Source organism: Erinaceus europaeus, chromosome 1 (genome assembly GCF_950295315.1).
Source record: "Erinaceus europaeus chromosome 1, mEriEur2.1, whole genome shotgun sequence".
Lineage (NCBI taxonomy): Eukaryota > Metazoa > Chordata > Mammalia > Eulipotyphla > Erinaceidae > Erinaceus > Erinaceus europaeus.
In genome coordinates, this window is record NC_080162.1 from 144,772,936 (window position 1) to 144,800,772 (window position 27,837).

General features: G+C 42.9%; 1 protein-coding gene and 1 pseudogene across 10 annotated transcripts; one reads left to right on the forward strand and one right to left on the reverse strand.

Annotated features, from left to right (window-relative positions):
* Positions 1–889: 889 nt before the first annotated feature.
* Positions 890–27,837, reverse strand: B3GALNT1 (beta-1,3-N-acetylgalactosaminyltransferase 1 (globoside blood group)). Of its 10 annotated transcripts, none has more exons than XR_009551235.1 (7): positions 27,648–27,837; positions 26,683–26,764; positions 23,572–23,671; positions 15,645–15,733; positions 8,906–9,992; positions 7,315–7,362; positions 890–1,627 (listed from the first exon to the last, which is right to left on the reverse strand). XR_009551235.1 is itself a non-coding variant. In XM_060196636.1 (5 exons), exon 5 carries the CDS (start codon positions 9,956–9,958, stop codon positions 8,963–8,965), a length of 996 nt encoding a protein of 331 aa, XP_060052619.1. In that variant the 5' UTR covers positions 9,959–9,992; positions 15,645–15,733; positions 23,546–23,671; positions 26,683–26,764; positions 27,648–27,836; the 3' UTR covers positions 8,075–8,962. The 10 variants fall into 10 exon arrangements, 5 of the variants coding, with proteins under 5 accessions (XP_060052619.1, XP_060052642.1, XP_060052635.1 ...); XR_009551236.1 differs by having other exon boundaries at positions 8,902–9,992; XR_009551241.1 differs by lacking the exon at positions 7,315–7,362.
* Positions 1,326–1,726, forward strand: LOC107522300 (protein transport protein Sec61 subunit beta-like; annotated as a pseudogene).

Consider the following 27,837-nt stretch of genomic DNA (forward strand, 5'->3'; position numbering starts at 1 on the left):
CTCTATCCTATTGAGTAAAATGAAAAAAAATGGCCACCAGAAGCAATGAATTCGTAGTGCCTGCACCCCAGTGATAGCCCTGGGAGCAAAAAAGAAAAATAAATAAATCCTTCTTTTCTTTAGAACACTAATTAGAAAAATATTCTTCAATGTTATTACTCCACGAAGCTGGAACAAGAGCAGGGAGGCCCTATACTGGCATCAAAGTCACTAAACTGGCCTGGTGACTCTAGGTAAAATATTTCTTTCCCTGCTAAGATATATAGACATGAAAATTCAAAAACTTAGCCACAATACCTCTTGCTGGAAAAATAATAGAAAGAACACTAAATGCTGAAGCTAAGAAATACACAAACAGCAATGACAGAAACTCCAAATGACCAAACAAACACATATATGGAAAAAATGACAGAGACAGAGTTCAGAAAACTCATTATGAAATCAGTTCAAGAAATAACACTTAACATATCAACACAGATTCAAGAATTCAGAGATCATTTTACCAAATAATTACAAAGCAAAGGAAAAAACAAACAAAAACTGCAAACAAAGCTGAAGGGTGTGAAGGATACTTTTAATGTTGTGCAGAATGAGCTAAGTGGCCTAGGATGCAGACTAAATCAGGTGGGGAAGAAAGTACCAAATGCTAGGAAACACAACTACCACACTCTGTGAATTTAAAACTCTCCAAGAAGAACAGTTTAGAAAAAATGAAACACTTCACTACAAAATAGCAGACTCCATCCAGAAAAATGAACATCAGAGTCAATGGGATACATAAGAAAGAAAAGAAGGAGAGAGGAGCAAAGAACATATTCATAGAAATTATAGCAGGAAACTTGCCACAGCTGAGCGATATTCAAAATATAGAAATTCATGAAGCTGAATGCACACCTAAATTTTTTAATATAAAATGATACACACCAAGACACATCATTGTAAAAACTATCCAAAACCAGAGACAAGGAAAAAACTATTTTCAGGCTTCTAGGGAAAGGAAGACAATCACATACAAAGACAGAACTATCGGGCTTTCATCAGATTATTCATCACAAGTCCTGGAGACAAGGAGGGAGAGGAGTGGCATATTCAAAGTATTAAAATATAAGAATTGCCAGCCACAAATAGTGTATCCTGCTAAATTATCCTTCAGATATGATGGAGAAGTAGAGATCTTTTCAAATATTCAGAAACTAAAGGAATTTGCCACTACCAATCCTGCCTTGCAAGAATTAATGAGGGGCCGCCGCCTCCGCTGGAGCCTGGCAGCTTCCATTCCTTCCCCTCTGTCAGCTCCAGCTTCCTGACACCGTCCAGACTCCAGCATGTCGCCCAGCAGCACCAATCAGAGCTCCTCAGGGGCTCTCCCAGCAAAGCTGTGACCCGCATGGGCGGCAGGGTCCAAGGTGCAGCAGCGGGAAAACACCAGCTTCCAGGGTGCAGGTTGCAGGACCTCAGCAGGCACTGGGGGCGTGTGGCGATTTTACACGGAGGATTTGCCTGGCTGAAAGCTGGCCCCGTTCCAGTATTGGTTATGAGTCTGCTGTTCATTGCTTCTGTATTTATGTTGCACATTTGGGGCAAGTACACTCGTTCATAGATTCAGCTACATCCGTCTGTCTGTCATCTGAAGAAGAAAAAAAGCCCCAACATATCTTGGACCAAAAGCATAGTGATTATCTGTTCATGAGAAAGAAATTTTCTATAAGCTTTACTATTTTACAAGGAACTCAGCAAGAATCGATGAATTGATTTTGAGAAATAAATGTTTTCTATGACTAATAAACTATTAAAACTCAAAAGAAAAAAGAATTACTGAGAGGAGTCCCACATGGAAAGAAGATGCAAGGAATCCCAACCTTTAATGAGCTAAATAGTAGTATAGAACCATGAACACAACTACAAAAAGGAAAGACAGACACAGGAAAAGGGAGAATATACATGGAACGCTCTTTTCTTAGAAGTTTTTTGTTATCTTTATTTATTTATTGGATAGAGACAGCCAGAAATTGAGAAGAGGGGGGTAACAGAGAGGGAGAGAGATACCAGCAGCACTGCTTCACCACTTGTGAAGCTTCCCTGCTGCAGATGGGAACTTAGAGCTTGAACCTAGGTCCTTGCAAATTCTAATGTGTGCTTACCCACGTGTGCTAACAGCCGGCCCCCTACAAAGAAAATTCTTAAGAATCACCCATGTGTTAGGACACAAAGACAGCCTTGATAAGTATGTGAATATTAAAATCATAAAAAGTATCTTTACTGACCATAAAGTGGTGAGGTTAGAAATCAACCACAGGGAGTCAGGCAGTAGCACAGCAGGTTAAGCACACATGATGCGAATCACAAGGACCTGCGTAAGGATCCCTGTTCGAGCCCCCAGCTCCCCACCTGCAGAGGAGTCGCTTCACAGGCAGTGAAGCATGTCTGTAGGTGTCTATCTTTCTCTCCCCCTCTCTGTCTCCCCTCCTCTCTCCATTTCTCTCTGTCCTATCTAACAATGATGACATCAATAACTACTACAACAATAAAAAACAACAAGGGTAACAAAAGGGAAAATTAAAAAAAAAAAATCTTTAAATCAACCACAAAAAGAAACAAAGAAATACACCCAAAGTGGGAGCCGGGCGGTAGTATAGTGGGTTAAGCACAGGTGGTGCAAAGTACAAAGACCAGTGGAAGGATCTTGGTTCAAGCCCCCAGCTTCCCACCTGCAGGGGAGTCACTTCACAGGCAGTGAAGGAGGTGTGCAGGTGTTTATCTTTCTCTCCTCATCTTCCCTCTCTCCATTTCTCTTTGTCCTATCCAACAACAACAACAATAATAATAACTACAACAATAAAAACAAGGGCAACAAAAGGGAATAAATACATAAACATAAAAATAAAAATAATACACCCAAACTATGGAGAATGAGCAATACACTTCTGAATATACCTGGGTCACTGAAGAAATCCAGAGAACTTAAAAATTACTTTCAGAACAATGAAAATGACCAGACCCTGTGGGATATAGCACAGCCTGCTCTAAGAGGAAAGTTTACAGCAATACAGGCCCATATTATCAAGCAGCAAAGATCTCAGGTAGTCTACCTAACATCACAATTGGTCAATTACAAGAAGAGCAACAAAGAGGCCCAAAAGTCAGCAGAAAGAAGGAAATAATCAAAATCAGAGCAGAAATTAATAAAATATAATCCAGAAAGACTATCCAAAAGATTAATAAAACCACGAGCAGGTTCTTCAAAAGAATAAACATAATAGATAAGCCATGAGCTAGACTCACAAAAAGAAAAAAAAAAAAGAGAAAAAGCTATGGTAAAAACAGGAATGAGATGAAATTACAAATGAATATAGGGAAATACAAATAAGTACATATGAATATTATGAACATCTCTGTGCAAATGAATCGGACAACCTAGAAGAGATGGCTGCAGTTCTAGAATCATGCCACCTGCCAAGCCTAATCCAAGAGGAAGCTGATAGCTTAAACAAGCCAATCACTAATATAGAAATTGAATCAACCAAGGGCTGGGTGGTAGCGCAGCGGGTTAAGCACACATGATGTAAAGTGCAAGGACCAGTGTAAGGATCCTGGTTCCAGCCCCCCAGGTTCACACCTGCATGCAGGTGGTTGCTTCACAAGCAATGAAGTAGGTCTGCAATTGTCTATCTTTCTCTCCCCCCTCTGTCTTCCACTCCTCTCTTGACTTCTCTCTGTCCTATCCAACAACAACAACAATGGCAACAATAAATTAACAACAACAAAGACAATAGAATGGGAAAAATAGCCTCCAGGAGGAGTGAATTCATAGTGCAGGTACCAAGCCCTAGTAATAACCCTGGAGTCAAAAAGAAAAGAAAAGAAAAGAAAAGAAAAAAAGAAAGAAAGAAAGAAATTGAATCAGCTATCAAAAATCTCCCCAAGAATAAAAACCCAGGCCCAGGTGGCTTTACTAATGAATTTGTTAAGACTTCAAAGAAGAACTAATACTTATTCTCCTCAAACTCTTCCAGAAAATTGAAAAGGAGAAATCACTACCAAACACATTCTGTAAGGTGAACATCACTTTTATCCCCAAAGCAGGAAAGGATTCTACCAGAAAACTATAGACCTATGTCCCTGATGAACATTGATGCAAAGATCCCGAACAATATCTGGCAAATGGAATCCAACAACATATCAAAAGAATAATTTACTAATGGGGGTCAGGCGATAGCGCAGCAGGTTAAGTGCACGTGGCGCAAAGTGCAAGGACCAGCATAAGGATCCCAGTTTGAGCCCCTGGCTCCCCACCTGCAGGGGAGTTGTTTCACAGGCGGTAAAGTGGGTCTGCAGGTGTCTATCTTTCTCTCCCCCTCTCTGTCTTACCCACCTCTCTTTATTTCTCTCCTCTGTCCTATCCAACAATGACATCAATAACAACAATAATAACTACAACAATAAAAAAAAAGTGTAACAAAAGGGAAAATAAATAAATATTTAAAAGAAAAAAGAATAATTCACTAATACCAAGTGGAATTCATCTCTGGGAAGCAGGGCTGGCTCAATATCCATAAATCAATCAAATTCATCATTTCAACAAAAGGGGAGATAAAGAACAGATGGACATATCAAGTAATGCTGAAATGGCATTTGACAAGATCCAATACTCATTTATGATAAAGGCCTTCCAGAAACAGAGAATAGAAGTGCTGGGTATACTGTGGGAACCAGGTTGAGCATGGTGAGTCTTTTCCCATTGAAAAATGGGAAACTGAGGAAACAAATCTCCCTGTCAGACTCCCTCTTGCTAAGGTTGAGCTGGGGAGAAAGTACGGGGTGGGGGGCAGTTTTCGCTTCCCAATCAGCTACTCCTTCCAGAAACCCTGCATTTTTCTGCCTCCAGGTGCTTGGCATTCCTTAAAACATTAAGCCAGCTCCCCTGCTTCACCCTGCATTCCTTGATACAATGGCCCGCTCTCTTATTATCTACATATCAATGTTCTGCTTTGTCTAACAAATGACTTAAGGTCTCCTCCCTATTTCCCCACCCATTCTGCTCATTTGATATATTCTTTTCCTACCTGCAGAGTATTATTAATCCTACCAGTTAAACCCCTCACAACAGTTGTTAAGGAAGTTCCTACCTTTCCCAGCACCCTTTTACCTTTCTCTGCCCCTTTCCTAACCATGTATGGTATTGTCAAGCCACTTCCGTTTCTGATTTGGGACTTCCGTTTTCTGGCCTTGAAGAGTTCGCACACTAATGCCTGTCCTTGCACTTTGTGCCATGTGTGCTTAACCGGGTGTGGTACTGCCCGACTCTGGGGTGCTCGGATGAATAAAGATTTGAACAGCCTCACCGCCATGCGCTCGGTTCCTGGGTCATCTCTCTTGCATCACTAGCCCAACATAGAAGGATCATTCCTCAATACAATAAAGGCCATTAACACAAACCCATAGCTAACATCATTCTCAATGGATGGAACTGGAGGTGATCATGCTTAGCAAAATAAGTAAAGAGATGAAAGACAACTACCAAATGGTTTCACTCAGATGTAGAACCTAGAGATTTTCTTCACATGAACTTGAAGAAAAGAAAGAAAGAAAGAAAAGACAGAAGCAAGCAAACTGTTAAGACTTGTGAGAACTCTGGTGGTTATCTTAGGGAGGGTGGGAACATGGTACTTTGGTGGTGGGTGTGGTGTGCAACTATTCACTCTAAACTTACAATCTTGTAACCTACTACTAGTCACAAATTAAAAAAAAAAAAAAGTTGAGTCACCCTCCATGAGAAGGGACTGGCCATCATTTGAGAAACGAGTTAACCAGTCTAGCCTTCTAGTCATTCCTGTCCTAGTAGCTGGAGACACTTCTCTTCCAGAAGAAAGTTCCTCTGGCAGCCTAGAGGAAGGGAGCTGTGAATTCACCCCCAACCAGAATGCCTCCCAAGTCCTCTGTTATGAGAGGGCACCAATTCTTGGCACCATCAAGTTCCAGAAGCTACACTGTGCCAAGTTCATAAAGCAGGACACTGGTCATGGAACAAACAAGTCAGAGTGGTCTGACTCTCCCCCTTCTCATCCATTAAAAAGGAAATGCTTCCAGGAGCAAAGCTCCCATTCTCCCATGTCCTGTGCTCCTCTCTGCTCCCAGACCCTGGTGAGGTGAGGGAGAGAGAAGATATTTCCCTTTTCTCCCACTTGCCCCTGTGCCAGAGTCATCTGCTCATAGGTGGGGTGCTTTCTCTCTTTAGGGGACCTGACCGCCATCCCAGGAGCCATGGATTTCACTCCTGACACCAAGTCCCTCTGGACAGAGCAGTAGTCAGATAGTCCTACCCTAGTGGTCATTCCTCATTGAGAGCATCTGGACTGGGCTTGGTCCTGGGTCTGCAGGATGCCAGGCAGGACCAGGGTTACCCCCTCAGCCCACGGACAGGCCTTTAGGCTGGCCACGTCACAGGATCAATATGGTGGTCGTAAGTCCCAGCACTGGAGACAGGACATCTGACTAAAGACAAGAGCCTTTCCCTTTTGTCTTCAGTAAGAGAAAATTCACCCTTTGAACTGCCCAGAAGACAATCCCCAGAGTCAGTGCTGCCTGGGAACAGGTCATATCTGAAGCCTGAACTGCATAAGGTGGTGATAAGCATTGAGCAAGGGGCAGAGTGGGAGGCTGGCTGGCCCCGCAGGTAGCCCTGTGGGAAACATACCACGGACCCAGACTCCTTTGCTTGTGCCCATAAGATGTTTGTGGATCCTGCTTTTCACCCTTACTTTGAGTTGTTCATGTCTCTGACAGACTTTTGTCATAATAGTAACTGTTCCTTATGGAGAAAGAAATAGTAAGACAAGGCACTTTAAATGAGTACCTCCGAGAACAGCTGACATAGACAAGACAAGCCATTCTCCTCACCCTGTGATCCCTTGAGTTGGGAGCTCTGGGTGATCACCACTTGGGATCTTGAGGTTGGGGCAGGAGTGGCCTGGAGCCCATAGAAGCTACCTTGTATGGCTGGTGGGGCCTTCCTCCTGTTAGTGGCCACAGAGTAGCTAGACTTTGGAGACAAGACCACAAAGGAAGCTCCAAGACTTCTTCTGACCTAATTTCAGAAGTTGTGCAATCTCAGGGGTTACATTCAGGGGTCACAGAGCCAGTGCAGGCAGGGGCTAAACTAAAGAGGAGACACTGACCTAAGAAATGCCTGGGAAATAGTACATGTAAGCTTTTATGCTTTATTTTTATTGGATAGAGACAGAGAAATCAGGAAGGGAAAGATAGAGAGGGAGACAGAGATACCTGCAGGTGGGGACACAAGTCTGCTCTCCTTACTATGCACTGAAGACCTGGGTTTGTGTTCCCTGGCCACCAATATAGTTCCTGCAGGAAGAAATTTCATCAGTAGTAGAGCAATGCTATGTTGTCTCTTCTTTCTCCCAACCCCATCCCTGTCTCTTACCCTCTATCTAGGGGAAAAAAAAAAAAAAAGCCAATAGATAGGGTGGAGTCATGCAGGCACCAAACCCCAGTGATCACCCTGGTGGTAAACAAACATAAAAACAAAAACAAAGGACCAGAAGAAAGAAAACAGTTGTTCCAAGTCAGCCATAATAGGTAACTGCACAGCACCCAGAATCTGGTGGCAAGGCATGCTCCTGTTTGACCTATGAGTAGGTCAACAAAAGACAAACCACCACTCCTGTGAAGAAATGTGACTCCACATGGAAATAAGATTTAAGGCCATACACCAGGGCTTCTTCTTGATGTAAAACAAATAACAGCAGTATTTTCTCTCCCTCTCTCTCTCTTCTTCCCTCTTTATTCTCAAACTGATTGTAAAACAACACACAGAGTAGATTGATAATGTGACACAAATCTTAAGTTGTCTTTTTTCCAATTCAAGTACTGACATACGACACTTTTCATAACATGCTGGTCACCAGGCTTCTCTTTTCTCTCTTCTCGTGGGAGTCCTTTCCAAGTGGAAACAGACATCCCTGGCCTTCTGTATCATCTAAGACCAATAACATGACATCCAGAAACACTGGGGATTATATTTTTAAAAACAAGACCCAAATCATGATTCTTCATATTACCATGATAAAATATGTATCAAAGTCCAAGATAGTACTGGTACACAGTAATGACCGATGACTTAACAATGGAGCAACAAGAATAAACCCACTAGTGAAGTAACTGGAAAATAGTTCAAATGTTAAGGGTGATTCCTTAGTCTGTACTGTATTAAAACAACCATAATATTCAAACATCCAGAGTTCTATAATAAGATTAAGAATTGATAACCATAAAATACTGTCACATTTAGAATGACCAAAACAGATGAAATTGTGTTTGGTATAATTTTAGCTCAGGGTTTTTGTTTGTTTGTTTTCTTTTTTTATACACACAACTACATAGTTTGGAAAATAGACATTCCATTTAAGATCTACACAAAACCTTTAACTGCTTAGACTGCTGAATGGGAAGGACTCCACACTGTTCAATGCGCTATGTTACTAGAGAGCTTACTGAACAAAACCCTTTAAAGAAGCTCTAGTCTAAAGAATGACAAATTCAAATGGTTTGGGCCTAGTAGCTTCCATACAGAAAATCTCCACTTGCTTCATCGAAAGATTCCTTTTAAAGAGCCCGCGGTGGTTTTTGTCAAAATAAAGGACAGTCACTTGTGCCCAGCTCATGGATTCGATGCCAGTTTCAGCATAGTGACTTCCTCACGGGCTTGCCTTGGCTGTTTAAAAGTACCAACTACAGGCGGGGGTAGATAGGATAATGGCTATGCAAACAGACTCTCATGCCTGAGGCTCCATTAAGTCCCAGATTCAATCCTCCCCGCACCAACATAAGCCGAACCAGAGCTGAACCAGTGCTCTGGTAAAAAGAAAAAAAAAAAAAAAGTACCAACTTCACCACTGCCTCCAAAGCAGCCCATCCTTCTCTAGGCCTGTTGTGGGATGGTGGGTTAGTAATGGCAGGTGGTGTTCCTCAGCATGACCTGCCAAAATGTGATGATCTCCTTAGAAGAGAAGCCATGGGCAGCAATCACACGCCTCAGCTGACAGACGTCCAGGTGGATCCTGTACAGAAAGAAAAGGTTGGTGTCCTCTGGGATGTGAATGTCCACTTTCAGCAGATTCAAACAGATCCCGACGTAAACATCTTCAAACTTGATGGGTTTGACATGACTCATCATCTCATAGATTCGTGGCACCAGATCTCTGGATATGATATATCCCAATCCACTGCAGTAGGGAGGGAACACCTTGAAGGGGTACTCCTGGTAGGAAATATGGGTTTTCTGGTAAAATCCTCTGTAGGAATAATTATCGATGAGAGGATAGCCAGTGAAAAACTTCTCTGAGTGGTTTACATTTAACAGGTACTTCACTAAGTTGCCAGTGTTGATGAAAACGTCGGTGTCTGTCTTCATGATGTACTTGGCGTTTGGGCAAAACTCAGTCACCCACCTGAAAGCCATGATAGTTTTCAAGGTCAGGTTATTATACGTGTCTAGAAAATCCTGCCGAATTATGTCTCCATAAAGCAAGTGTTCGTCCTCTAAGGACAAGGCTAGCATTTTGTCCTCCTTCTCAGCCCGTTGGCCTAGCAAGAAAAACGTGAGCACCTCATATCCCCACCAAGATTTTTTCTCACCCCAGGTGACTCGGATGGCCTGTCTGGCTTTGACGTCAGAGGGATGTGAGGTCACCAGGATGACCAGAAATGGATTTTGGTGGGAGCAGTTTGACTGCTCCCGCAGGGTGAAGCGGAAGTCTTGTCTGTACACTGGCTCGTACTCGTAGAAGTACATCCAGTTGACCCGTTCTATCACGTTGTAGTGGGGCAGGCTGAGGTACCACATCACGAGGAAGCTCAGGAGGGACAGCAGCAGGAGGCTCCATTTGAGGGATCTCAGTGACATCCTACTCAGGAGGGTGGTCAAGAGAGTCAGGGCCATCCACAGCAGCTCAGAAGCGTGCGAGCCTCAGCTTCTGGAAGAGGTTTCATAGACCTGGTTAGAACCCTGCACCCCGGCAGGGCAGGGGAGATGGCACCGTGGTTCTGCAAAAACACTCTCATGCCTGAGGCTTCATAGTCACAGGTTCAATACCTGGTACCACTGTAAGCCAGAGCTCAGCAGAGCTCTGGCAAAACAAACAAAACCCCACCACCACCCAAGATGAATTTCAAGTGACATCTCATTTTCTACCCAAGAAGAAAATAACAAGGTTCCAAAGCAAAACCAAAAAATCCTCACCTAAAGCTACTGAACTACACTTAAACTATAAGCAAAGTGACAATGATAGTTAACATAATTCTAACCTCTTATACCCAAATCAACGTTAACAATATATCCTTGGCCGAGGAGACAGCTCAATAGTTATACAAAAAATGTCCATGCCTGAGGCTCTGAGGTCCCAGTTTTAACCACCAGCACCACATAAGCCAGAGCTGAGCAGTGCTCTGGTAGAGGGAAGGAACACGCAGGGGGAGATGGGGGAGAGAAGGAAGGGAGGGTGTGAAAACATATCCTTGGTTATTTTGGAAAACTGATAGTTCTAATAAGAATTATCATAAACAATTGTAAATGTATGATTTTGCCCTAGAGAACTACAGGCTCAAAAAGAAGTGAGTAATGGAGAGTTCAAAGTGAATCTCAGGGCCACAGAGGTAGCTCAATGGGTGTACCTATATCTTGCATGCAAGAGACCCTGGTTACAATCCCTGCATGCCATGTGAGGGAGCAGGACTCTAGCGTCTCTCTTACAAAAACTAAATAATCAGGGGCCAGATGGTGGCACATCTAGTTAAGCACACACAGTACAGTGCGCAAGGTCCCAGGTTCAAGCCCCTGGTTCCCACCTGCAGTCAGGAAGCTTCACAAATGGTGAAATAGGGCTACAGGTGTCTCTCGCTCTCTGACTCCCTTTCCCTCTCAATTTCTGGCTGTCTCTACCCAATAAATAAATATAATTAAAAAATAAATACACAAAAATTTTAAAAAGTAATAATCTATAGTAATAATACTAAACCCACCGCTCTTATTTGCTAGTGTGGAAAATAAGTAAAGGATTCAATGCGGTTAAAAGAAGTGAGTCAGGCGGTTGCACAGCAGGTTAAGCGCATGTGGCGCAATACTCAAGAGACCAGCTTAATGATCCCAGTTCAAGCCCCCACCTGTAGAGGAGTCGCTTCACAAGTGGTGAATCAGTCTGCAGGTATCTATCTTTCTCTCCCCCTGTCTTCCCCTCCTCTCTCCATTTCTCTCTGTCCTATCCAACAATGACGACAACAATAATAACTACAACAAGGGCAACAAAAGGGAATAAATAAATATTTTTTTAAAAGGCCAAATAAACCAAGGTCTTTTCTCAGGTGTGTGATCTGATAAGAATTCTGGGAGTCAGGTGGTAGCGCAGTGGGTTAAGCGGAGGAGGCACAAAGCGCAAGGACCGGTGTAAAGATCCCCGTTCAAGCCCCCGGCTCCCCACCTGCAAGAGAGTCAATTCACAGGCGTTGAAGCAGGTCTGCAGGTGTCTCTCTTTCTCTCCCCCTCTCTGTCTTCCCCTCCTCTCTCCATTTCTCTCTGTCCTAGCCAACAACGATGACATCAATAACAACAACAATAATAACTACAACAATAAAACAACAAGGGCAACAAAAGGGAATAAATAAATAAATATTTTTTTAAAAAAAGAGTTCTGGCAAAAATAGAGTTAGAGTAGGTATAGTTATTTATGGCGACCTGCTGATGTAGAATAAGATAAAGGACAGAAGCACAAGTCCTCTAGAAATAAATAGGGTAGCCACCTCTGAAGTTTATAACAGCTCAGACTATAAACTTAAGTTTCACTTACCTAAAATACTTCCTGAGCCCCCTTTTCACCTTATTGGCTAGAATGTTCACTCTAGAGAACAAGTGCTTAAATAAAGGCCTAATTTATTTTAAAAGCATGCATTAAGGATAGCACAGTGACTATGCAAAAAGACTTTCAAGCCTGAGGCTCTGAGGTTGTAGGCTCAATCCCCAGCATCACCATAAGCCAAGTTGAGCAATGCTCCGGCTAGATAGTGATAAATTAGAAATACAGGTCCAAGAAGGATTCAGAGGACCTAGTGGGGGCTGTATTGTTATACGGGAAACTGGGGAATGTTATGCATGTACAAACTATTGAACTTACTGTTGAGTATAAAACATTATCTGACAGTAAAAAAAAAAAAAGAAAGAAATCTTATGTCAGAGCAGAATCATGAGACACAGCCTCCTAGAACATTTTCTTTTTTCCTTTCCTTTTTTTTTAAGTTTGCTTTTTCCCCCTTTTGTTGCCCTTGTTATTTTTTTATTGTTGCTGTAGTTATTATTGTTATTATTGATGTCATCATTGTTGGACAGGACAGAGAGAAATGGAGAGAGGAGGGGAAGACAAAGAGGGGGAGAGAAAAACAGACACCTGCAGACCTGCTTCACTGCCTGTGAAGCGACTCTCCTGCAGGTGGGGACCGGGGACTCTAACTGGGATCCTTACACTGGTCCTTGCGATTCGCGCCACATGCGCTTAACCCGCTGTGCTACTGCCCAACCTTCAGCAGAGATAAGAGCATGGATCTCTCAGACTGACAGTGGTTGTCAGGTCTTAGCTCTGTCCCAAATGCCAGGCTTAGTTAGGAATCTCACAGGGCTTTGCTGGTACCATGACAGCATCAAGAGTACACCAGGCCTGGAGGAGAACATAGGTCTCAGTTACTTAGTAGATACTATCTACATCAATAGATCACACCAGGAGTGAAAGTAGGAAAAAGGAGAAGGGAGAAGAGCCTTCCAGGGCAGCCTGTAAACATGGCAGGGCAGTGGAAACTGTTTAGAGCAAATGCTAAGGGACTTCAGGATAAGAAATGGATAACCTGGGGAGGCTTCTGACAGTGAGTGTCCTTTCATGCAAAATAGGAGGGCTCCTAGGAACCTAGAGTTTGCCTGGAAGATGCACCTTAGTGTTCTCTGGAAAGGTCAGTCTATGAATGGTGCTGTCTTGAGTCAGTCTAAATCTCTGGACACACAGTTCTCTCGCCTCTTAATTTATGTAAAGACGATAGGACCTCAAGACTCCACCCATGTTACCTGGCCACACCTTACCTGGCCCTATAACTTCTAGCCAGTTACCTTTCCTTTCTAATACTTTCTATACTTTAAACCATACTATGCAACAGGATGTCTTAGCAAACTCTCTCTGGTGTGTTTTCACATGTGTGTCTTGATTCCCTACTTATGTCCTATGACCTCATTTTTTGCCTCACAATAATCAAAGTGCAAGACAGACACAGATTTATAGCAGGAGTGCCGGACATGCTGGCTTCCTCAATCAGTGCTATTTACATCTGAATAAGGATCAAGTGTGTGTGTCCATCCAACCTCCTAGGCTACCTTCCTCCTGACAAGTTAGTTCTGGGAAAAACTTGTAATAGCAAAGATCTAGAATGAGAATTATGAAAGCAATTAGCACCTTTTTCTTTTCTTTTTTTTTCCCCAGTTGCCATCAGGATTATTGCTGGGTCTCAGTACATGCACATTGAGTCCAGTGCTCCTTGAGGACACTTTTTGTTTTCCTTCTCTTTTTGAAAGGACAGAGAGAAACTGAAAGGGGGGTAGAAAGAAAGATGCCTGCAGCACTGCTTCACTGCTTGTGAGGCTTCCTCCTTGAAAGTGGGGACTGGGGCTTGAACCTGGGTCCTTGTGCATTGTAACATGTGTGTTCAACTGGCTACACCATCACCAGGCCCTAATTAACCCTTTCTTATGTGTTGTTCTCACTGGCCTAATAGGCACTGGATGGTCAAACTTAAGGGGATGCATTTACATCATTCACATGCCAATTAGACAACATGGACACTAACTTATCCTAACAGTGATCTAACAGTAGTCTCATATCTTGCTCTTACAAACCAACAAGTCATAACAGCTTTTGGAAAATGAAAGGGAAATGTCCTGAATAAGGGGTGCTAACCTTCAATAACAGGAATAATTAAAATAGAAAAAAAAGAAAGAAAGAAAGAGAGAGAAAGAAATACAAATTATTTTAGGGGCCAGTGTTGGTATGCTTCTAATTCTACTTCTAAAAACCTTTTCTGTTTCATTTGGTTTAAATCCCCCCTGCTTAACACTGCATTCTATTTACATAACCACTGTATTCTATTTACATAACCACTATTAACAAGCACCACCCTCCCTCCAGGGCATTGGTGGTTCAGTGGTAGAATTCTTGCCTGCTCCGCCCCCTCTCCTTGTCATACCCTGATTTTCACCAGTCACTTTTCTCTCCACCCTCTCTGCGTCGCATCCTGTCCCCACCCCACTGGGCTAGTATATTTATAAGGACAAGATTGTTTGTAGTTTTTTAGTTTAGCTTAGCTCGGCTTAGATTGTGCTGCGTCCTACATGAATAAAGAGATACTGCGTGCAACCCAGCCATGAGTCCCAGGTCGTCTGTTACCAGCCCATTGAAAACAATAGGCCAGGGAGGTGGCTGTTCAGGGAGTGTGGATGCCTTCCCTGCATGAAGCCTTGAGGGCGGGAGAGAAAGGGAACCAAAGATAAACTAAGGTGGAGTTAGCTCCAGGGTATGGCAGAAAGGGGCTTTGGTGTCTCTCTCCCTCTCATTGAAAGTAAAGTCAAAATAGGGGGCTGAGGAGCCAGCTCAGGGGCAGAGCACAACACAAGATCCCCAGCACATGAACCTGAAAAACCAGTTATTCCATGAGCCAGTTTCTACATGGGTGTCGTTTCAACACATGGGGAAATGTGACTGTGGTTCTGATATCTACTACTTAATGGGTCCACACAGGAAATAAAGCAGCAAAGAGAAGAGGTGGTGAGAGAAGCTCTTCAAGGACTGGCCAGGACAGACCCTAAGCTTACCTACAACAGGTGCCATTCAGTGGAAATAGTCAGGGCTGGTGAAATAGCTCACTTGGGTAGTTGCTTTGCCATGTGCACGACCCAGGTTAGAGTGTGGTCCCTACTGTATGAAGGATGCTCTGGTGCTGTAGTCTCTCCCTAGCCCTCTTATTTATTTAATTTTGACCAAAGCTAAACTCTGGCTTCTGGTGGGACAGGGGATTGAATCTGTGATCCCAGAGCCTCAGGCAGAAGAGGTTTTTTTTTGTTTGTTTTTTTTGTGGAGCCATTATGCTGTCTCCTCAGCCCCAAGTAGGGGATATCTTTCCCTCCTTCCCCCTCTCCCTCTCCCCCCTCTCCCTCTCTCTATCTCTCTCTCTCCCCCTCCCTCTCTCCTCTCCCTCTCCATCTCTTCTTCCCCCTCTTCCTCTCTTCCTCCTCATCCCTCTCCTCCCCCTCCATTTCTTGTTCTCTAGATAAAATAAAATAAGGAGAAGGAGGAGGAAAAGGGTAGTCAGAGCCCACACCCCAGTCTGTCCATGAACAAGGAAAGCTGTTATAGGTTTGGTCCCCTGGAGCTCAGAGTCCTTCCCTCCCTTCCCTCTGCTATCATGCCCAGCTGTATTTGATCCTGGGAGCCTGCTAAAAAGATTTTTTTTTTTTGTCAAAAGTGATTCAAAGTAATTGTCTTATTGAGTTCTTACTACTTGAAGAAAAGCATGTTTCATGTTATAAGCATATTTCCATGTCCTACCTTCTCAGCTGGCTTCTTCTGAAAGATCTGCAGTTTTACCAGCTGAACACTCAGTTGTAAGTGGCGGTCTAAAGTCACACTTGTAATTCCTGTAAGACATTCAAGAAATTGAACAGCAGATGCTTATAGATCGAGTGATTACTAGCCAAAAGAGAACAGGAAATGTCCCACTATCTCTTTCTGAACGAGGAATATATGTTGCAATTAGTATGTTAATGTGCACTAAAGGTAAAGAAAAAAAAACAGAGCGAGCCTGAAGACTTGAGTTCTTGGCTTCATAATGGAAAAATGACCCAGTATTCAAGTATTCAAGACTTAAAGTGGGAGCCAGGTGGTGGTGTACCTGGTTGAGTGCACACAGTACCATGTTTGTGGGGAAGTTTCATAAGCAGTGAAGCAGGTTTGCAGATATCCTTCTCAATCTTTATTGCCCTCTCCTCTCTTAATTTTTCTGTGCTATCAAATAGAAAGAAATCAAAAAGAGGGAAAAATGGCTAACAGAGGGGTGGATTTGTAGTGCTAGCACTGAGCCCCAGTGATAACCCTGATGTCAAAAAAAAAAAAAAAAAAAAAGACTGGGATAGGTTGTTTTGTTTTGTTTTTGCCAGAGCACTGCTCAGCTCTGTCTTATGGTGCTGAGGACCAAACCTGGAAGCTCAGAGCCTCAGGCATGAAAGTTATTTGCATTTCTATTATGCTGTCTGCCTAATCCCTGCTTTTTTTTTTTTAAAAAAAAGTATTTATTTATTTATTTATTAATGATAAAGGAGAAAAGAGAGAAATAGATCATCATGCTCTATTTCATCATGCAGTGGTAGGGATAGAAGTCAAAATCTCATGCTTGAGAGTTCATTAGCTTATCCACTGGACCATATCAGATGTTATTTTATGTATCCTACCACAATTTCATCTCCCCTGGTAAGGAACTCAGAAGTCACTGAATGAAGTGAAGCACAGAAATTCTAAGGGGCACTAGGTTCTCTGTTCAACACAGTCACAAGCATTGGTCCCACTGTACAACTACCACTGTACAACTACACTTACCACTTGGAACTTCTGTCTTTACTTACAAGCACTCTGGACACACTAAGAGACAAGGACACAGTGAAACACACCTCAGCTCCTGCTCAACTCTGTAGCTCATAGCTTTCTTTTCACTGAAGTTCAAACACCAGAGCAGAGCAGAATGTAAAAAAAAAAAAAGTGTCTTCTATGAGTCACCATATCAAGAGATACTCAAAGTGGGATAAAAAAAATTAAAAAAAAAAAACTTGTGAAAGCAATAAAAGATGTGAATAAAACCCTATTACATTTTGGAGCAGGGAAAACCTTCAAACCACACCATAGTAAGAAAAAATAAGGGTAGATAACATAATAGTTATGCAAACAGACTCTTATGCCTGAGGCTCCAACACCACCATAAACCAGAGCTGAGCAGTGCTATGGCTGATAAAAAAAAAAAAAAAAAAAGAAAAAGAAAAAAAGAAAAGAAAAGAAAAAGAAAAAAAATCAAGCCAGAAACAACAAAGACAATATTGATCAAATAAAATTTCAAAAGAGGGAACTGGTGGTGGTGCACTTGGAAGAGCACAAGTTACCATACACTAGAACCTGGGTTTAACCCCCTAATTCCCATATGTAAGGGGAACCTTCACAAGTAGTGGAACAATTTAGGTTCCATATATCTCTCTGTGTGTGTTTTTCTCAGTCTCTCCTTCTTTTGGTGTGCGTCTCTCTCACCCTCTATCAAAATAAGAGAAAAAATGAAAAAAAAAAAAGGTTTTTTAGAATTTTTTTTTTAATTTCAAAACGCTCTTGAGTAGTCTGAAAAGCAAAACTAGCAAAAGCACAAAAAAAGGTTAGAACATTTAAAGAAAAAGAAAAAAAAGCAATTACAGATGCCAGACCTTCCACCTTCTGCAACCCACAATGACCCTGGGTCCATACTCCCAGAGGGATAGAGAATGGGAAAGCTATCAAGGGAGGGGGTGGGATATGGAGATTGGGTAGTGGGAATTGTGTGGAGTTGTACCCCTTCTACCCTATGGTTTTGTTAATTTATCCTTTCTTAAATAAAAAATAAATTAAAAAAAAAAGAAAAGAAAAAAAAAGTGGTCAGGAAGGTGGCACAATGCTAAAGCTTTGGACTCTCAAGAATGAGGTCCTGAGTTCCATCCCTGGAAGCACATGTGCCAGAGTGATGTCTGGTTCTTTCTCTCTCCTCCTATCTTTCTTATAAATAAATAAATAAAATCTTTAAAAAGAAAAAAAAAGAAATATACCTTAGACAGTAATAGCAAAAGATCAGAAGTTCAATTTTTTAAAAAAATTAATTCATATGGATTAATTTTTTAAAATAATGAACATTGCAAGAAAATAAATGGTGGGCCATAGAGCTAGCTCAGCAGGTAGGGTGCATGCCTTGCCATGTGTGGGGCCCCAGGTTCAAATCCCAACACACAAGTGAGTGCCAAAAGAGGAGGAATCTGGAAAAAGTTCTAGCCGTTTGGTGTTTCTGTCTGTCTCTTTCTGAATAAAAGTCAGCCCAGGAATGGTGAGCACTTAAGACACCGGAGGGCCCAGCTGTGCAAATAAAAAAGAAGAAAAGAAAAGAAAAGGCACAGTCTAGCCCCCAAGATATTGGAGGGAGCTTTGGTGCCTCAGTATCCCTCTCTCTCTCTCTCTCTGTTTGCTTCTATCTAAAAAAACTAGGCTGGAGATGATAGAAAGAAAAAAAAAAAAGAAGGAAAGAAAGAAAGAAAAAAGAAGGCAGGAAAGGAAAGAAGAAGAAGACCAAAGTGAAATTCAAATTCATCAGCCAGCAGAAATACTGACAAAAATACCACAGACTAGAAAAATAATAAAATAACAAACAACTTTTTAAAATGTGGACACTGAAGTAGCAGTACTATTTTGAGTGGGCTAGAGGTAACTCACCTGGCAGGGCACTCGCCTTCCCACGCATAAAGCCTAAGGAAGTTTGAACCCTAGCACCATGTGGGAGCACCATGAGCACCAGGGGAAGCTCCACTGAGGGTGGAGCACTGCTGGAGTATCTCACTCTTTCTCTGCCTCACCCTCCTCCTATGTCTGTATCTGAAATACAAAGTTGGCTTGAGACTGGTAGGAATACACATGTGCAAGGCCCAGATACTATACAGATAAAGTATAATTTTTTAATGTACATTTATTTGCCTAATATTTTCCAGGCAAGAAAATTCACCATCTTTATTGCATTGCTCCATAAGTTCTGAGGAGCGCTCTGGCAAAAAGGGAGTGAGAGAAAGAGAGAGAGAAAGAATGATTTTTTTAAAAAAGTGCCATATAAATGGGACAATGATATGCAGATTTCTCTATTTAATTTCTTTCAGTTAGCATAAAATAAATGTATAGTTTTGCAAAAATAGACTGAAAATAAATAAGCTGAGTATTTAAGGAGTTAAAACATGGACCTGGGTGCAAGGCCCCAGTCCCCACATGGAAGGGGTGGTGAAGCAGTGTGGCAGGTGTCTCTCCTCTCTCTCTTCCTCTTATACTCCATATTAAAAAAAAAAAAAAAAGACCACTGGGAATAGTGGGAGTGTGTAGACTTGACCAAGCCTTAGTGATGATTCTAGTAACAAGAAAGAAAGGAAGGAAGGAAGGAAGGAAGGAAGGAAGGAAGGAAGGAAGGAAGGAAGGAAGGAAGGAAACTATGGCTGGCAAACTTACTGGTAAAAACTTCAGAAACATTCCCATTTAAAAAGACAGCCCCCATAGGACCTTGTCCTCAATATGGATCAACAATGGTAGAGAATATTCCATCCTCCAAAGAGGGGTTAGATAACATACTCTATCCACCACCTGAGGAAGATGAGTCCTGAAATTAGTACAATTGGGAATGTCCCTACTCATGGCCACAGAATGCAAGTTCAGACCTATAGGGATACAGAAGTTACACAGGCTCCTACACTGAATATGGGCCCCAGATCAAATCGATGGGGTTTACAGTCAACAATATTTATACACCTTTCCCATATCTGGGAGCTACTCTCTTCCCTGATCCAGCTTTTTAGCCCTTTTTCTAGCCATGACATCATCTCCCCAGACAATAACTTGGGTCCACCTGCATATCAGATGTCAGGCTCAGGCAAAAACTAATAAAGTCATGGGCCCTTTGGAATAGACCTGAAATAGACCTACTAGCTATTTCCAAAACGGAGACTCCAAATCTTCATCTGCAATATTCCAGCCTTTAGGTTCATGATTAGTCAACGATTTGTTTGGCTTTATATGTTAAGTCTTTTTTCAGCCACCAGGTTCCAGATGCTACCATGATGCCAACTGGACTTCCCTGGGCAGACAGCCCCACCAATGTGTCCTGGAGCTCTACTTCCCCAGAGCTCTGCCCCACTAGGGAAAGAGAAAGACAGGTTGGGAGTATGGATGAACCTGCCAACACCCATGTTCAGTGGGGAAGCAATTACAGAAGCCAGACCTTCTACCTTCTGTACCCCATAATGATCCTGGGTCCATACTCCCAGAGGGATAAAGAATAGGAAAGCTATCAGGGGAGGGGATGCAATACGGAGTTCTGGTGGTGGGAATTGTGTGGAGTTGTACCCCTCCTATCCTACAGTTTTGTTAATGTCTCCTTTCTTAAATAAAAAATAAATTTTAAAAAAATTTTGAAAAGATAGACATACTGTGATCACCTTTGGTATTCAGTACTACTGTTTGAAAGAGCCTTGCCACCCATTAAAACAAACAGAAAAAGCATACACAGAAGGTGTTAAAAGGAGAAAAATGTTATTTTCATATTACCTCATCACCTACTTAGAAAATTCAAGGAGATGGATGTGAGGGTGATCTGGCTGTGACATCTGTCACCCCATTGATTGCCAGGCTTGATTTGGCTGATCTGGCTGGCTAGGCAGGTGTCCCCTTCCTCCCTCACCGCTCCATGTGCATCCCTCCTGAAGCTGCGCACTCAGTTGAAGAGGATGGCCTTCCCTGAATAGAGACGGACTGGTCTTCGATCTAGGGTATACACATAGCTGCGCTCCCCTGCTAGAACCTCCAAACAAGCTCTCAAGAAAATTCAAGGAGAAAAAAAGGCTACCGCCTGATTCCCCAAAAAGTTACTCTTATAACACAACAGTGGAAGTAACCTAAATTCCCATGGCAGATAACTGGCTAGAGAAATTATCAGATCTAAATTCTAGGGAATACTACTCTGCAATCAAAAAAGATGCTATTGGTCCTCTGGAGCAAAATGGATGAATCTGGAGGTGATTATGCTTCTCAAAAATAAGAGCTGAAAGACAACTCCTGCTTGGTTTCACTTATTTGTGGAATCTAGAGAACTGAAATGCATAAACTTGCAAAAAAAAAAAAAAAGCAGAAGTAAGCAAACTGTCTCTACAATGTTATGATAACGATGGTGATGATCTTTGGGAGGATGGGAGCACAGAACTTTGGTGGTAGGTATAGTGCAGAACTACACCTTGCAATCTTATAACCTTGTAAACCATTATTAAACACAAATGAAAAATGACCTGGAAAAATGTTAATCTTTTCAAAGTAAATGAGGGCTGAGATATGCAGGTGACATCAAGCTGTTCTTTCCAGGAATGTGCACATTCAATAAGGTTTGCATTTTCCTTTGATGTTGACTCAAACAGCTGAGCAGAGAAGAAGCAATCAGATTAATAAAATTGGATTTCATTATCTGAATCAGCAACAGCCACTAGATCTGCCTAATTTAGTAACACTGAAAAAGTGGCATATGCCTCAATCAGGGTAAATGAAGGTTTATGTTTTGAAAATGACTTATGTTCTACTTTCTCTGACTTCTACACACATATCCATCATGTATAAACTCTCATACTTCCATTTTTTGCTGGTCATCACAGAATCTTAATCTGTCTGGCATGACATTTTCAGATAGAAACAGATGAAGAGAGATAAAAAGTGAAAGAGGGCACCAAAGTAAAAACCCTGTGGGGAGGGGTAGACATGCAGCTTCCTGGGACAGTGGGGGGTGGGAGTGGGTGGGAGGGATGGGTCACAGTCTTTTGGTGGTGGGAATGGTATTTATGTACACTCCTAGTAAAACGTAGTCATATAAATCACTAGTTAATTAATATGAGAGGGGGAAAATTAATTGTATGTCTCGAAGTTTTTCAAAACACAAACTGAATCTTTTCAATATATAGGCTGTGTAATTGATATGCAGACTCTCTCAAAAGCCTAGACCAAGTAGATCAGAAGCAACCAATAGCACAGCTATATACAAGATACTGGGTACTGCACAGCAAACCCTAACAAAAGGACTTTTCAAAGTTAACCCAATTACCAAATAATGTGATAATAACATTAACTATTGATTGTCTTTTGAACCCTAAGACAGCAGAAACCTCACATCTCCACTATAGAGCCTCTACTTCCCCCAGTCCTGGAATCCTTGGATAGGGCCCACTTTCCCGTATGCCTCTCCCAATCCATATCAAATAATATTGCATCTGCCGATTACAACCTAACCAACACAACGATTGCCACCTCAACATGCTTCACTTCAGACTGTGTCCAGAGACTCCACGTGTGGAATGACAACCCTTCAGCTTCATTACTCGGGTGAGACCTTTCCTTTCATAGTATACTCTAATTCCATCTCAGGTGGTTCACTTTCTAACAAAGTCCCAAAACCTAGATATACACCAGTTTCTGTGAGAGAGAGCATATGTTCACACGTATCCCTAAACTACTGCAAAATATATACCTGAAAGTAGAAGTACACTAGAGTTTGCAGTGAGTACCCCCCTAACACTTCCTCTCCACTTTTCCAAGCTTTGGGTCCATGATTGCTCAACAATTTGTTTGGCTTCGCATGTTAACTCTCTTTTCAGTCACCAGGTTCCAGATGTCATCAGGATGCCGGCCAGGCTTCCCTAGACTGAAGACCCCACCAATGTGTCCTGGAGCTCCGCTTCCCCAGAGACCCACCCTACTAGGGAAAGAGAGAGGCACATTGGGAGTATGGACCGACCAGTCAACGCCCATGTTCAGTGGGGAAGCAATTACAGAAGCCAGACCTTCTACCTTCAACCCACAATGACCCTGGGTCCATGCTCCCAGAGGGACAGAGAATGGGAAAGCTATCAGGGGAGGGGGTGGGATATGGAGATTGGGTGGTGGGAATTGTGTGGAATTGTACCCCTCCTACCCTATGGTTTTGTTAATCCTTTCTTAAATAAAAAATTTAAAAAAAATGTTTAAAAAAAAGTGAAAGAGGGTGGGGGTAGATAGCATAATGGTTATGCAAAGAGACTCATGTGTGAGGCTCCAAAGTCCCAGGTTTAATCCCCGCACCACTATAAGCCAGAGCTCAGCAGTGCTTGGATTAAAAAAAAAAAATGAAAAAGAAAAAAGAGTGAAAGACACCATAGCAACAAAGCCCTACCCAGTGTTGGGTAGGGCTCAGACTCGAACCTAGGCTGTGCACAGGGCAAAGCAACCACTATCCAAATGAGCTATTTTGCCATTCCCATACATCCCATACATCCATTTTTATGATGATCACACAATTTTATGTGTCATTACTATCACATTGCTTTTCTTGCTAAGGAGACAATGATCTGGAGACCTGCATCCTAGTCATAGGCATCAGGGTGTGTGGCCTCATTCCCTGAGTGGCCCTGAAGCCACCAAGTCACAACACAGGCTCTCTAATTTGTTGGCACCCTCCTGGCCTGAGGACTTCACAATTCCTTACAGGTCATGCAGCACCTCTGATCTCCTCAAGGATGAGACACCATCAAAGTTGATATAGGAAGTTTCTGTGGAGTGAGGTGGGGGGGAGAGAAGGGGAAGCCAGGTGGTGAAGCACCCAGTTGAGCCCATACATTATCATGCACAAGCACCTAGGTTCAAGCTCCCATGCCCCCACCTGTAGAGGGGAACCTTCATGAGCAGTGAAGCAGTGCTGCAGGTGTCGCTCTTTCTCTTCACAGTCTTTCTTTCCCCCAATCAATTTCTCACAGTCCTATCTAATAAAAAGGAAAAAAAAAATAGTAGCAGTGAATTTGTCATGTAGGCACCATGCTCCAGTGATAACCCTGGTGGCAGCAATAAATAAATAAATAAATAAATAAATAAATAAATAAATAAATAAATGTGTGTGTCCCAGATTTCATACATGCACAATTCTACTGCTCTTATAGAGATTCTCAGAGAGACAGAGACAAAGAGAAAAGGAGAAACAGATCTCAGGCTTCTCCCAGTGCCACGGTGTTCCCCTGGGGTGTGTCAGGGGCTGAAACACGGTATACACATGGCAAGGCAGATGCCCTCCCAGGTGAACTGTCTTGCCAGCCCCCCAGATACTCTTTTCTTCCCCTCCTACCCCCCATACTTTTTTTAAAAGGCTATCCTAAATGCAAACGACCATTCTAGCCCCCCAAGCAAATGATGTTCACTCTTTCTAATTCCTACCCAGTTTTCAACTCATCTTCCCTTCCAACTACACTTTTCAGAAATTCTGCAGTTGTTGAGGCGGTAATGAACTGATATTCCTAATAACCCTGCACAAGCTCTGCTACACTCTGTAGGCTTTTCTCCTTGACTTTCCACTTTCTTCTTAATCAACAGTTTCCTTGTTCACTAGTACTGTGTTCTGCTGGAATTATAAATGTTGGAAACAGAATACATTAGAGCACTAATGTAATCTATTAAAATTCATCTTCTCGGGAGTCAGGCAGTAGCACAGCTGGGTTAAGCGCATGTGGCACAAAGTGCAAGGACCAGAGTAAGGATCCCGGTTCGAGTCCACCTTCAGGGGAGTCGTTTCAAAGGTGGTAAAGCAGGTCTGCAGGTGTCTATCTTTCTCTCTCCCTCTCTGTCTTCCCCTCCTCTCTCCATTTCTCTCTGTCCTATCTAACAACAATGACATCAATAACAACAACAATAAAAAACTACATTAATAAAAAAGGGCAACAAAAAGGGAAAATAAATAAATAGATATATATTTAAAAAGATTCATCTTCTCCTTCAGGCTCCCAAAGTTCCCCCAAAGGGCTGTGCTTACTCAAAAAGGGATCCCAGTGCTAATAACATGTTCCCTAGATGAAATAGTTCTCAGAAAGTAGGCAGAGGGCGCAGGCGGTGGTGCACCTGACTGAGTGCACACATTACAGTATGCAAGGATTGGGGTTCAAGAATCTGATCCCCACCTGCAGGAAGGAAGTTTCATGAGTGAGAAACCAGTACTGCAGGTCCTTCTCCCCACCCCTTTCCCTTCCCTCTTAACTTCACTGTATCTATACAAAATAAAATAAATAAATAAATAAATAAATAAATAAATAAATAAAAAGAAAGCAGGACCCAGGCTGTGGGACACTATCAGGAGACAACAGAAGGTTTTAGCTTCTTGATTAAATAGTGTCTTTTCAGGGCCAGACACACACGGTAAAAGGAAAGAATCTGACCACCAAATCTACTTCAGCCTCCTAGTTTTCATTCCTTAACTTCTCAGAGATCCTAGGGAAAAACCGGTGTCCCTACCAAATCTTACACCCTACAGTACTTCAGGTGTGGCTCCCTGATCTGGGATGTGCCCCCCTATTAAGTCAGGCTTCTTGCCTCACTTCCCCTCTCCTTTAATACACAATGTGTCAAAAGGAAACTGATATTTATAACATGAAACTTTTTATTAAAACACCACTACTTTGCAGCCTCCAGAAATTTACCAAAGAGAGCCTGCCGTCAACTTTTTAAAGCATCTGTCAGGCAAAGGCATTTTAGAGTGTCCTGTTTGAGCCCACACATCTGACCTCAAACATGAGCATAGTGTACCTACCACTTAGTGAATAACAATGAACAAATTTGACTGTGAGTGGTGGTAAGCTATGCACCTGTACAGTGTGTACTGCAGGAGACCAGGTTCTAATGCTATGGTCCCTCTCTCTCTCTCTCTGGCCCCACCCCAAAAAAAGTCAACTCAGAGCATTGAAGCTCCAGCTAAGACAGATACTGATACACACATCCATACATACATACATTGAGCTGCAACCAAAAGGCTCATTAGCATGTATGCTCTATAGCTGTGAAAGAAATACAGTAAAATCTTAAAAGTGGAATTCTGTCATTGCGCGTATGACAGAACTGGAAAGTGGGCACAGAAAGAAAGTCAGCTTATCTGAAGGGGAAAGGAAAGAAAAAAAATGCAACTACTAGAACATTTTTACAGGTAGAAAGAGATGAGTCTGAAAGTTTATATAGGTAAGTGTTCTAGAAGTACCCGGTATTTACATAATTCAACTTATATGTACACATACAGACATGATTCCAAATGGTTGACTTGAAGCTTCTCAAACTCTTTGGGGGAAAAATAAATCAAAATGTATCGCAAAAATTGTATAGGTCAAAATTATGGTCACTTTTAACCAAGGTGAAATATAATGATGAACTTAAAATAAAGTAGTAAGACCAAATTAAAATATGATAACTTACCTGTAGAATTGCAAGTAACACTAAAGCATTAGCTGAACTTTTCTGTTGTTTCTCATATCTCATGCTTTTAGTTAAGATGATTTGATGTGAAGTACTGAACAAAAGAACAGAAAAACAAAACAAAACAAAACAAAGCAGAAACTCCTCTGAGTCATAGTGAACTGACACTGTGCACGGGGAGCCTACAGACTATGTCTGTGCATCTAGCAACATGCTGTGTGAAGAAATCATTTCATATTAGCTCTGCATTCTAGGGGAAAGACCTGTATCCTCTCTTTTTCCTCCTCGCTTTCAGATCACCTCATGTATCTAATGTGCTATTATATTTGGTCCCTGCTTTGAAAACAGGCTTTATTTTCAAGGCTAAAATTACTCTAAGGGCTATTTGCATGAAGCTTTTGTGTGTGTGTGTGTGTGTGTGTGTGTGTGTGTGTGTCAAGGACTCTGATCTCTGACTGTTACACAGCTCCCATCTCTAAAGTGATTCAATTTCAAATACACTTTTATCAGCCATCAGCAACATGGAGGCCCACCAAAATCATCAACTTACCTGTGTCTATGCAGCCTGAAGAAATACTAAAAACACAAACTTGTTCCCAGGTGGAGACAGCACGCTAAAATCTTCCTTAACTCTGAAATCAGTAAAAGAAACATTAAAAAAAAAAAAAAGCAACTGCTTGAACTGTCTGGTAAGACGTGCTTCCCAGTAGACTGTCCTTCCTGGTGAGGCAGCCACCGCCTTACAGGCTGGCATTCTGTGCAAAAGGCAACCAGGAGAGAAAAACCTTATCTCTACCTGGCACATCTGCCTCTCAGTCCAGCAGTGAGGAGTGGGAAAGAAGAAACGTGGCCTGCAACCCATATCTTGTATCATATTCATATTTTTTTCTCTCTCTCCTTCCTCCCCCATTCTCTCCCTGAAAAGTGAGGCTCCATTGCATGCTTTAGATGTCTTTGGCAGCCCTTTGTTTGCTTGTTACAATCGTTACTGCATCTTTTAAATGTCTAGCAATCCTTTGGTTGCTCACTAAAATCGCTGCTTTTAAATCGTATAGGCCCAACCCCTTGGGTTTCCTAGTCTCTGTCTCTGTCTCTCTCGGCTGCCAGGGTGCTCCTCCTCCTCAGGTCCACATAATCCCTCCCCCAGAAGAATCTCTCAGGGTCTGTTAGCCAGGCCATTCCCTGGGGAGTGCGCTCGAGGGGGCCCGGAGGGGAAATTCCGACTTTGCGCCGCGGTCCCCAAGCGCCCCTGGGAGGCTTCGCGGTTTGTCCCCGAGGCCTGGGGGGAGGGGCCCGGACTTCTCCTCCCGGGATCTGGCCAAGGACGAGCTGCGTGCCCGCCCCCCGCCCTCCGCTCCAGCAGTGACCTGGCTCCCGCAGCCCCCAGGTCCTCGACCCCGCCAACCCCGCGCAGCCCCCGCCCGGTGCCCACGAGGGAGCCGCACCGCCCAGGGAGGGAGAGAGCCGGCCCCGCGATCCCCGCGGCTCCCGCAGCCCACTAGCCCGCAGCCTCACCTCGCGCGCCGCCCGCGCAAGCAGCCTGCAGCCTCCAGCAGCCGAGCGGGGCGGAGTCCGCCTCGCACCCGCCTCCCCGCGCCCGTCCGCGTAGCCACCAGCGCCTGGGGTGTGCGTTTCACTCGGGGACCCGGGGGTGACCTGGCTGTGCAGGGGCCGGGGCCCTGCAGAGCTCAGCCCTGCCTCCCCT

Coding starts and splice junctions, on each gene's coding strand:
- B3GALNT1 (XM_060196659.1), bottom strand. CDS start 9,958: ATGGCCCTGACTCTCTTGACCACCCTCCTGAGTAGGATGTCACTGAGA.